The following is a 12629-nucleotide window of genomic DNA, read 5'->3' as shown; positions in this document are numbered from 1 at the left end:
AGGGTCATAAGCTAAGAAAGTTTGGGCATCTCTGCTTTAGAGGATTATGCTGAGCATTTTACCAAAGGGGGAGCATCTCTTACCTTTTTGGGGGGCTAAAATGCTTGGGTTAGTAATTTTAAATCTGATGAGATTACATGCAGAAAATAAAATTGTCCTAATGTGGTTGTTCATCATTTAAAAATAGCCTAATCCTGTGAAATGTCAGTAGTACATATCTGCATTAATTTTTCTTCTTGCTTCCATAGGTATGGTCTGAATATGCGTTGCTTGGCAGCTCGGGTCAGCTATAAGACTTTGATTATCATCTGTGCACTCTTCACTTTGGTCACAGTACTTTTGTGGAATAAGTGTTCCAGCGACAAAGCCATCCAGTTTCCACGGCACCTGAGTAGTGGCTTCAGAGTGGATGGATTAGAAAAAAGAGCAGCAGCATCTGAGGGTAACAACTATGGGAACCGCATGGCCAAACAACAGTCTGAGGAGGCACTCCCTCAAGAGCAGCAGAAAGCACCCCCTGTCGTTGGGGGCCTCAGTAGCAATGGGGGAAGCAAGGTGGTAGGGCTCAAATATGAAGAAATTGACTGTCTCATAAATGATGAACACACCATTAAAGGAAGACGAGAAGGAAATGAAGTCTTTCTTCCATTCACTTGGGTAGAGAAATATTTTGATGTTTATGGAAAAATGGTTCAGTATGATGGCTATGATCGATTTGAATTCTCTCATAGCTATTCCAAAGTCTATGCACAGAGAGCCCCTTATCACCCTGATGGTGTGTTTATGTCCTTTGAAGGCTACAATGTAGAAGTCCGGGACAGAGTCAAATGCATAAGTGGAGTTGAAGGTTGGTATCTGTCTGCTCCACGTGCATTTTTCTAGCCTGATTGTGGTAAGAAATAAGAAACTGTAGGTGTTAATTATACAGCAAGTACAAGCTTATTGTCAAGAGACCTTTCATTACTCAGACTTAGCAAGGAAGAACAGGTTAAGTCTGAACCTAGAGCAGCTTTCTAGATGGTATGATAGAAGGGGCTACAATAAGATCATACCTGAAAAAATAGAATTATTCCATTAACCTACCTAGAACCTAAAATTCTCATCAGTAAGGTCAAGGTACAGCATCTCCAGAAATTTTGTGTTGAAATATACAGTTATTATCCTACGAGAGGAGAGGAGAAAAGGAGAAAGACCATCCAATGGACCTATCAGTATACCAACGGAGTCTTGTTACTTGATTAGCTGGGTGTCATTTTTAGAAGGAGGTTTCAAGTACTTAAGACAATCTATAGACATTGTTTTCTCTGAACTTGTACTGAACTCCTATAGTCTGTCACTTACTTTTATTGTCTTTAAAACCTGGGACAGTGGGGGTTCCTTATGGGTATAATTAGTATGCTTTGGGAATTGCTTTTCAAACCTAGAGTTGATCAGAAAGCCAAATTGAATTTGACTTTAAACTACATCATTTAAATAGGGGAAAGAACTTAATGTGTTTTGAGATTGCTTGGTTTGTGTTTTATTTCATCTCCCTCATATTGTTACAAAGTGATATTAATATCTTAATATTTCTAAATCTGTGTTGAAACAGCTTTTAACTTAATACATTTTTGCTTTGGGAAGAAGTTTGTGCTCAGTTGTTGACTCTGAGTGTTTTTCAGACTCCCTAAGGTTTACCCATCTCTGTGAAGTTAACAGTGTGTTTATTCATTAAATTGGAAATTGGAGTCTACGTCTTCTGATGCAGGAGTTTTTTTCTCTTTTTACCATTTAATTATATATATATATATATATATAAAATAATACGTTTACCAAATGTTTAAAAGAAGGAAGGTGGCCAGGTCATCTATATTTTCACTAACTCAAGATAATTATTAACATTTTTGTATATCCTCTGGAGGTCTTTATGTACTTAACTATGTCTTTAACATAAGTACTTAACTATCTTTTAACATAGTTCTTATGATACGTATTATACAATGATTTAGGAGAGTAATAGTTTGTTAGAGACTTCAAGGATACTCATGGTCATACTTTTGTTTGTTTGTTTTAGCAATTTCAAAAAATTTATCGAAAAGTGCTTAGATTCTAAAGAAAAATTAAAAAGCACCCATAACAACTCATAATATTTTGATGTTTTTTCCAATCTTTTATTCTTGTAGATGTAGATTTTTTAAGCAAATTGGGATCATAGTATATAATCGGTTTCGTATTTTGTATTGTTTTCACCTAACATATTATGATTATTTCCACTTGTCGTTGAATATTTTTTGTACATATTAATGACTAATAATACATATTAAGGACATGTTGTGGTATGTGTAATATTTGGGAGCCTTCCTGTAGTTGGACTCTTAGGTTATTTTCAGGTTTTTTGCTGTTATAAATAATGTTGTAGATACTCATTGTTAATCTCCATTTGCTATTTTAATTTTATTCTCAGAGTAGTCTGTTTCTACTCTGAGAATATAATTAATTGCCATGTCAAATAATATCAACTCTTAATCTGTTTTTGCCGAACTGCTTTCCAAAAAGGTAGAACCTACTGATGCTTCCAGTAGCAGAGTGTGAGGGTGCTCGTGTCACCTAACTCTTGCCATCATGGAACATTGTTTTTTAGTCTTGTTTACAAAGGTATCTCATAATTTGCTGTCTTTAACAACTAGTGAGGTCAAATATCTTTTTCATATCCTTTAACCATATCTTCATGTTCTTTACCCCTTTTTCAAATGTGATCAGTGTTTTCTAAAAAAGTATCTGTGTGAACTCTTATTTATGTAGTAAGGGTAGGAACACTTTGTCACATTTGTCAAAGATATTTTCTTCCATTTGTCTTTTAATTTTACTTATGATTTGTTAGTTTTAGAAGCTTTTAGTTCTATTTACTAAACATGGATTTTTTGGCACCTTTGTACCTCTTTTTATGCTTAGAAAGGCACTTGTCACACTGTGATCAGCTCTTTACTTATATTTTTTTTACATTTAACTTTTTTTAGTCCATCTAAATTGATTTATACTCGTATTTTGGCAAATGGTACAAGGTCAGGGCCTAATTTTAGATTTTTTCCCCAACATGTATTGAATAATTTCCTCTTTTCCCCACTGATTGGTGACACAGTCTTTTATCATTATACTAAATTCTTATGAGTACTACAGTGTGTTTCTGGCTCTCTATTCTGTTCCATAGACCAGCCTCAATTCTTAATGCCAGTTGCACATTATTGTGGTCATTACCCATCTTTAATGAGATTATATAAATTTACCTTTTATTGAGTGATAATAACTCTATTTGAATTTGTGGGAGGGGGAAATTTCCCTTAGAGAAAGGATACAGATGTTAAAAAGTTTATCTGTAGCCTAGGTCTCTTAGCCTGTATGGTCCCTAAATTCTTAAACATTGTTTTGAAACTACATCAAAACACATATGATTTTGTAGGTTTCTAGACTCTGCTGTGTCCATCAGATGCTTGTTAATTTACTTTAAAACTATAAATAGTTTCTCTCTCAACACATATATGATTTAACAGTACAATATTCTGTGCAATGTCGTATTGTAGTTCTCATGTAGGAAATTACTAAAATAAACACTAATACCACACATTTAAAATTTTGCTTAGACCTTTACAAGAGGTAATCCATTATTGAATTATTTTATGAATTTATGGTTAAATATACAACCTTAATTCATGTTTTTAAAAAAGAAAACTCCTTGTTCTCAAGAATTACCTTCTGATAAGAAAGATATGAAAAAGAATTTCAAACTGTGTTTATATTTTAAGTTGCATAGTCATAACTGGCTTCTTAAGCAAACTCTTTAACCATCAGATAATATACTAGACGAGGTGAGTATGTAGTTAACTAATTTTAAGTTCAAATATTTATGAAAATTTCAGGATTGATATTTAGAGTGAAATGGTGGTGACATTATCTACATTCACCTATATTGGCCAAAATTTGAATGTGTGAAACAGGTCTATGAAACATGACATTTGTAGCTATGAGCAAAAGTAACGTACATAAAAAATCAGTCCTTAAAAGATAATTTACAACATTGCATTGCTGTCTGTCAACAAATAATTAATGAGTGAATTAATTCATGTGAACAAATATTTAGTTTTGTTTTTCATATCTGGTTGATTTGGTGCTAGTTTCTAGTAACTATGAAAGCAGAATAATAAGGAAGCTCAAAAGTTGGCTGATAACAGTATAATAAGGAAGCTCAAAAGTTGCCTATAAACCTATAATATTCCCCAGAAGTAAAACAATGGGGAGTAGTATCCAGAATAGGCTGTAAATGTCTGGACATAATTATTCATTTTGTTTCTCTATTTTATAGGTGTGCCATTATCTACACAATGGGGACCTCAAGGCTATTTCTACCCAATCCAGATTGCACAGTATGGGTTAAGTCATTACAGCAAGAATTTAACTGAGAAACCCCCTCACATAGAGGTATATGAAACAGCAGAAGACAGGGACAAAAACAGCAAGCCCAGTGATTGGACTGTGCCAAAGGGCTGCTTTGTGGCTAGTGTGGCTGATAAGTCTAGATTCACCAATGTTAAACAGTTTATTGCTCCAGGTAAGTTATGTATTTTTTGTCTGCTAATTTTATGTTGATTTATGGCATCTGCTATTTCCTTAACATTTTAATATGGCTTTAAAAAACAAATTAGCAGACCCTTTATAGTACATATATAAAGAAATAAATGGTTTCACCCAAGTGAAATCCCCTAAAGAAGGAACAGCTAAAAAATCAAGGTTACAAAAAGGAATATTTACAGTGTGAAGAGCCAGGCCATAGATTGAATGTTAAGATCCATATTACTGCACGGTATGTACCTCCCTCTAGGGATCTAAATCCCATAGGAGTGAAGTTCCCTGGTTCATTTTGATATTTTAGTACAGTATAGTTTAATTTTTAAACTATTTTGCATTAAGGTTGAAATTGGGTATTTTTTTTTATGAAGAGAGCCTTCCTTTCCTTTGCTAATTTTTTTACCAATAGCTTTTTATTTTTTCAAGGTGATACAGCATTACCAAACAGGCTGCTTCCCATATTGAATTTTGTAAATGTACAAGATTATCTCAAACTTCATATAAAACCATTTTCATTAATAAAATCAGTTATAAAATCAAATTAACTTTATGCAACATTTCCCCTTTCACTAAGACAGTCATATTAATTAGAATGTAGTGTATTTTTCTGCATTAATCAATATCCATGAGAATTAATGAGTCCACTACTTAAAAAGACAATGAAATAGTTTTTAGCACCTTAGACTTAATTTTCTATGGGGAAGTGTTGTGAAGAACAGAGCTTATTCCCTCTCCCACCAACCTCATAACGGTAAATAAAGAGAGGAAAGATTGTAAGATGTCTTCTGTATTCTCTCCTTGTCTTTTACTGATGACTGTGTAATTCACAGACCTTGAAAGCTACAATACAAATCTACTCATTCTAGATGGCCTTAAGTAATGGATTTATGAGTACTTAGTGAAGTACAAATAAAATAATGGGTGATCTTTAATTTTTATTCTGTGACTAGAACTTCTTTTCTCCCATGGCATTCTGTGGTATTCTAGTACATAGAGCATCTTTGCTTATTGTCAAACAACAGGCTTGGCTGGGTGAGAAGTTATAATGAAATATTTAAGAATATTTAGCTTGTGACCTGAGAGGTTATTGCAGCAGGAAATGATTAGACTAAGCAAAAGAACATTTGTTTTTGGCTATACCCAAGAAGGTTATTTTTGTACTAATTAATGTCTGGATTAGGGTAGAAAACAGCAGCCCTTATCTTGATCTCCCCTAGTGTCCGGGAGGTTTTCTAGAGCAATTTTTTGAACTCTATGCTATTTAGAGTAACAGATTTCATTATGCACTTTGGGGTACCCTGTGTAATAACAAAAGATAGGTCCCTACATCTAAGTAAGGGATCGTTACCTTAACCCTTTATTCCATAGCCAGTAGCTGGAAATAGAACTACTTCCTAAGGTGGTTTTCAGTATATGGAAGAGGGAAATCTGTGGCAGCCACTTGTCAGTGAGACATAGATATTCAGAGTTGGAACTCCCAGCTGGTGGAAGTGTGCTAGCTGGAATGGGACACAAGTTTTGATATCCTGACTGTGCCTATAGTTGTATACTATAAAAGTATAGGGGAGAGTGAGTTGGAGTTACACCGGAGTCATTACTCAGAGCAGAGTGGTAGAAGGGAATCGAAGAGGTGAGACTTTTGTCAAAGGAAAGGTATGAGGGATGAGCCTTTTTAGAGGATACAGATTTTGTGGGAGATAAATTCAGAGAATCACTGTTGAGAAGAAATTGGGACTTTTATATAAAAGCATAGGCCTAAGTGAGGCAAGGCTCTGGAGGACCAGGGGCTGAATGATGTTGGCTTTTTTTTTTTTTTTTTTCTTTCTTGGCCTTGAATTTTTAAGGGAAAAAAGTCATCTGAGTAAAGAACCATAATATGGGTCTGCAGCATATTTTTTATTGTTTTATTTGTTGAATAATGTTTTGTTCCTCTTCCTAATTTTAAAATTAAATGAGTTGAAATCTTATGCCTGTCCTAATCTAATAAATTAAATTAGCTTTCACTTTCCCAGAACATTCTTCATTTCATTTGTATGACCTCACTTTCATCTTTCTCTGTAGCTCTTCTTTCTCGGGCTTCTTGTGAGCTTCTCTTCTTCTGCCTGACTCTTTTCTCTCTTAGTGTTGCTCAAAGTTCTGAGTAAGGCCTCTTCTCACTTTACATAATAAACCTGTTGATTAAATCAATTAATGATAACAGTTTTTGTTGTATGTGAAAACACTGATTTAAAGACTATTCTTTTTTTCCTAGCTTTATTGAGGTATAATTGACAAATAAAATTGCATATATTTAAGGTGTACATGTGATGCCTCGATATACGTATATATTGTGAAATGATTACCACAATCAAGTTAGTTAACACATCCATCACCTCACATAGTACTCGTGTGTGCACGTGTGTGTGTGGTGGTGGTGGTAAGAACATTTAGGATCTCCTCTCTTAGCACATTTCAAGTATACAGTACAGTATTATTAACTGTAGTAACCATGCTGTACATTAGGTCCCCAGAACTTATTCATTGTATAATTGAAAGTTGGTTCTCTTTGACCAACACCTTCCTGTTTCCCCCAACCCCCAGCCCTGACAACCATCATTCTACTCTCTGTTTCTATGAATTCAACTTTTTTAGATTCCACACATAAGTGGGGTCGTATAGTATCTGTCTTTGTCTAACTTATTTCACTTAGTAATGATGCCCTCAAAGTTCATCCATGTTATCGCAAATAGCAGAATTTCCTTCTTTTTTATGGCTGAGTAATATTCCATTGTATATATGTGCCACATTTTTTTTTATCCATCACCAGACACTTAGGTTATTTCCATGTCTTGGCTATTGTGAGTAATGCTGCAGTGAACATGGGAGTGCAGATAGCTTTTTGAGATACTGATATCATTTCTTTCAGGTATATACCCTGACGTGGGATTGCTGAATCATATGTTAGTTCTATTTTTAATTTTTTGAGGAACCTCCATACTTTTTTCCATAATGGCTGTGCAAATATACATACCCACCCAAAGTGCACAAAGGGTTTTTTCCCTCCACATTCTTGCCAGCACTTGTTATCCCTCACCTTTTTGATGATAGTTGTCCCAGCAGGTGTGAGATGATATCTCATTGAGATCTTGATTTGCATTTCCTTGATAATTAGTGATGTTGAGACCTTTCCATGACCTTTTGGCCATTTGTGTCTTTGGAAAAATGTCTATTCATATCCTTTGCCCATTTTTAAATCAGATTATTTGGTTTTTTTGCTATTGAGTTGTATGAGTTTCTGATATATTTTGGATATTAACCCCTTATCAGATATATGATTTGCAAATATTTTCTCCCATTCCATAGGTTCTGTTTTCATTTTGTTGATTGTTTCTTTTGCTGTGCAGAAGGTTTTTAATTTAATGTAGTTCCACTTTTTATCTTTGCTATTTTTGCCTATGCTTTTGGTATCAAATCCAAAATATTGCAAGACCAATGTCAAGACTACTCTTAAATATTTATCATCCTTTGATGCCTAAAGTCACATATCCCAAAAATAAATGTAGTGACTCTTGGGAAAAACTGCTCAGAGAGAGAGGGTCACGAATTTCAAACAATAGAAAACCCAAAACTTTCTATTAGTAGATTTGAAGCAGGGGTCTCCAGATAGCATAATACTTCCAGTAGCGCTCAGAACCTTACTTGGTTTATTTCCAAATTGGTTGCCACAGCTATCCCATTGGCTACCATTCAGTGTTGACAGATTGTTTAACTTCCTCTGTATGTCTGTAAAATGGGAATTAAAAGGCCTATCTCATAAGATTGTTGTGAGGACTATGATTGTGGGTTGGTTAGTTTAAATTGAGGGTTGTTAGTTTAAATTGAGGATTCTCTGTCACTTTTCCTATGTGACTCAGTAACCCCCTCTGCTGGTTTTAGGAAAATTAATAATGGTTTTTTAAAAGAGTTATATATCCCATGACATTTTTCATTACTGTGTTCTTTAGACTGATCTGTTATATTGACATAAGGTGATTGATTGAACTATATTATTTCATTAAATTTGTATAAATAAAGTGAAAATTAGAATTGAGTTCTGGGAGAAAATGGGTGTTTCAGCTTCCTCCCGTTTGGACTTCCAAAGATGGATCATTGTCATCCAGTTTGGCCAGAATAGATGTCATGGTTGATAATATTGTCTGATGAATGAAGCATTACCCTAAGAGTGAAAAAATAAGTAGCACTCAAATAGTCTGCTCTGCAAATATAACTTAATCTTGAGTGATTCATAAGTCGATTCAAAATTCTACAGGTTTCTGGGATGAAGAACTGAGCTTCAGATTCTAATTCACTATAGATGCAGAAAAATGCTAGTTAAGAGAGACCCTTCCCTTGATTATTCTCATGAGGATGCCATTTCTAATATCATTTGTCTTTTCCACAGCCTTTAAACTTGGGTCCAGAAAACCTGGATCTACCACTCTAGATCCCTCCTCTACCACTAATTAGATTTTGGCCTTGGGCAAACCATTTAACTTTGCAAAGCCTGCATATCTTTATCTCTAAAATGGAAATAATAATTCCTGCCCTACCAGCATCAGAAGATTATTGTAAGGATCAAATATGATAATACATGTGAATATGTTTTGGAAATTAAAGATCAAAATAATCATATTTTCCTGTAATATTTTAAAATTTTTACTGTTTATATTTTTGTTCTTATTTTTGCTGCTACTGCTGCTGTTTGATTTTAATATGCCCAGTTTCTTTTTTTGGTAGATCTTGATGAGAGCAATACTGAGAAAGTCATCTTTCTGAGAGTCAACCATCATTATACTATAGATATACAAGAGAAATTTACTATGTAATAATAATTTGTCAAATAAAACAGCTCTTACTATTTTATTAGCCCATGAAGCCAGTGGCTTCAGTATAATAATACTCATCACTATCATTTGTTGCTATGTTCCATGCCATTATTTTTTTTAATCCTCCCAATTACCCTGCAAAGTAATTGTATCTCTATTTAACATGTAAATAAACTGAGACTCAAAGAGATATATCTCACCAGACTTCTGAAAGCTGGTGGTAGAACAAGAATTCAAATCTAAAGTTTTTAATTCCAAAGCCTATGCTTCCCCTTTGCCCCCCACCATCCCTCACTTTTTGCTATATACATGAGCCCATTGCTTAATTTCCGGAAATTTTATTCACAATTCCAACAAATATCTGAAAACTTTTCATTTTCAGCATCAAATTAAGAACATGTATTATGGAGCCAGACTAGACAACCTGGGTTCAACTCTTTGTACCTTGGACAAGTTGCTTATCTTCTCTGTGTCTCATCTGTAAACTGGAGGTAGTAATAGCACCTACTCATGTAACTGTTCAGTGGATTAAATAAGTTCATATGCCTAAAGCACTTAGAACATAGTAAATAGATATTAAATGTTAATTAAATAAAAAATTGTAAGTTCGTGTACAGACAGTCCCCGACTTTATGATGGTTTGACTTATGATTTTTCAACTTTACAATGGTGCAAAAGTGGTATGCATTCAGTAGAAACTGTACTTTGAATTTTGAATTTTGAATTGTGATCATTTACTATAAAAATTTTTTTATTATTATAAAATAGGCTTTATGTTAGATGATTTTGCCCAACTGTATGCTAAGGTAAGTGTTCTCAGCATGTTTAAGGTAGACTAGGCTAAGTTGTGATGTTCAGTAGGTTAGGTGTATTAAAAGCATTTTAAACTTAATATTTCCAACTTACAATAGGTTTATAAGGACATAACCCCATTGTAAATTGAGAAGCACCTGTATAACCATTTTTGCTTTCTTGCCTCTCTCTTGCAATATTATGTGCAGAGCCAGCTTTTGGCTATTTGTTTTCCTTTTGCAGAATGGGTATACTAAAATAGTCATTGATTTTTGATCAGCCAGTGTTAGATCTAGAAAAGACAGTTCAATCCACAGTACCTTAGCCATTTGCTCTTAATTCTCTAATGTCAACTAGCTAGGGCCAAAGGTAATAGCTTTGACCTGATGCTTACAAGCCATCATGAACTCACCAGTTCTGTCATTTATTTATGGTTAATTTAGTAAAAAGTTTTGAAAAAAGATCGATATACAAAATATTCAAGTGTTAATTTTGTATGCTCAGTGGTTATTGAGGATGAATTGCAATTAAATTTCAAATACAAAAGCACCTTTACTCTAACCAGCCTTTGTTGGTATATTCTCTTCTACAGAAACCAGTGAAGGTGTGTCCTTGCAACTGGGAAACACTAAAGACTTTATTATTTCATTTGACCTCAAGTTCTTGACAAATGGGAGTGTGTCCGTGGTTCTAGAGACCACAGAAAAGAATCAGCTCTTCACTGTACATTATGTCTCAAATACCCAGCTAATTGCTTTTAAAGAAAGAGACATATACTATGGCATCGGGCCCAGAACTTCATGGAGCACGGTTACCAGGGACCTAGTCACTGACCTCAGGAAAGGAGTGGGTCTTTCCAACACAAAAGCTGTCAAGCCAACCAAAATAATGCCCAAGAAGGTGGTTAGGTTGATTGCAAAAGGGAAGGGATTCCTTGACAATATTACCATCTCTACCACAGCCCACATGGCTGCATTCTTCGCTGCTAGTGATTGGCTGGTAAAGAACCAGGATGAGAAAGGTGGCTGGCCAATTATGGTGACCCGTAAGTTAGGGGAAGGGTTCAAGTCTTTAGAGCCAGGGTGGTACTCTGCTATGGCCCAAGGGCAAGCCATTTCTACATTAGTCAGGGCCTATCTGTTAACAAAAGACCATATGTTCCTCAATTCAGCTTTAAGGGCAACAGCCCCTTACAAGTTTCTGTCAGAGCAGCATGGAGTTAAAGCTGTGTTTATGAATAAACATGACTGGTATGAAGAATATCCAACCACACCTAGCTCTTTTGTTTTAAATGGCTTTATGTATTCTTTAATTGGGCTGTATGACTTAAAAGAAACTGCAGGGGAAAAGCTCGGGAAAGAAGCAAGGTTCTTGTTTGAGCATGGCATGGAATCCCTTAAAGCCATGCTGCCCTTGTACGACACTGGCTCAGGAACCATCTATGACCTCCGTCACTTCATGCTCGGCATCGCTCCTAACCTGGCCCGCTGGGACTATCATACCACCCACATCAATCAGCTGCAGCTACTTAGTACCATTGATGAGTCACCAATCTTCAAAGAATTTGTCAAGAGGTGGAAAAGCTACCTTAAAGGCAGCAGGGCAAAGCACAACTAGAGCTCACAACCAAAATCATATTTCAGCCTCTGCTGTACACAGAAACTACAGGCTCTGTCTCAGCAGAGCATAGGCACATTTTAAAAGGTGTGTACTAGGTTTTTGTGGACTGTATCAAAGTGATAAGTAATCCTTAAAACCAGTCTTCTGAAATAATTGCATTCCATGAGTTGGGTGTTTAGAAATGTGGGTGGCATTTAGAGAAGAAAGTGATGAAGTCAAGGGCCTGAACAAAGGTGTTTAACTTTGCCTTGCTTGTTACCCTGTACAGTTCCACACTTGGTCCAGTCACTCTCAGTTTGGGAAAGATAATGGTAAGTGGCTATCACCAGCCAACTGTCTGGCACTTACCTGAAAACTTAGTATGGAGCTCTTTTGAAATGTGATTATCTATATTTATGTTGAAAGCAGACTTTTTAAAAATTAATGTGCTATAATACAGTACATTCGTACTTGTAGCTTGGATAGAGGACTCTATTCAACTTTTTTGAAAGGTGTTTCTTTTCTATAGATTAATTTCTTGGGAGCAAATGAGCATTTGTTGCATTTGTTGAATGTGTTCATAGGAGAATATTTTGAATTATGATTTTCTTGAAATGTGTAAATTAAAAACACAACCAGTGTTCAGGCTTCACAATTATATTATGTAAGCACAACTAAAATGAAACTTGTTGACTGCACAAGATATTACAAAAATGTTATGTTTTGTGAAACTTGATCTACTATCAGTAAGAGTTTGATAATCAGTCTATCCCTCCTCCACCCCCATTGTGATGG

General features: G+C 35.1%; 1 protein-coding gene across 1 annotated transcript; it reads left to right on the top strand.

Moving 5' to 3' along the window:
* The first annotated feature begins 261 nt into the window (after positions 1-261).
* GLCE (glucuronic acid epimerase) lies at positions 262-12258 on the top strand. Its single transcript, XM_063090480.1, has 3 exons — positions 262-847; positions 4337-4582; positions 10828-12258. Exons 1-3 carry the CDS (start codon positions 262-264, stop codon positions 11850-11852), a joined length of 1857 nt encoding a protein of 618 aa, XP_062946550.1. The 3' UTR covers positions 11853-12258.
* The last annotated feature ends 371 nt before the right edge of the window (positions 12259-12629 follow it).

This window comes from Cynocephalus volans, chromosome 3, assembly GCF_027409185.1.
Source record: "Cynocephalus volans isolate mCynVol1 chromosome 3, mCynVol1.pri, whole genome shotgun sequence".
In the NCBI taxonomy this organism is placed as follows: domain Eukaryota; kingdom Metazoa; phylum Chordata; class Mammalia; order Dermoptera; family Cynocephalidae; genus Cynocephalus; species Cynocephalus volans.
Note: the sequence above shows the minus strand (reverse complement) of the source record. Positions and strands in the feature narration are given on the sequence as shown.

Excerpts from the sequence above, each read along its gene's own strand:
- GLCE (XM_063090480.1), top strand. The coding sequence starts at position 262 with ATGCGTTGCTTGGCAGCTCGGGTCAGCTATAAGACTTTGATTATCATC. Across the intron at positions 848-4,336 it reads ATGCATAAGTGGAGTTGAAG|GTGTGCCATTATCTACACAA; the intron begins GTTGGTATCTGT and ends TCTATTTTATAG. Across the intron at positions 4,583-10,827 it reads TAAACAGTTTATTGCTCCAG|AAACCAGTGAAGGTGTGTCC; the intron begins GTAAGTTATGTA and ends TCTCTTCTACAG.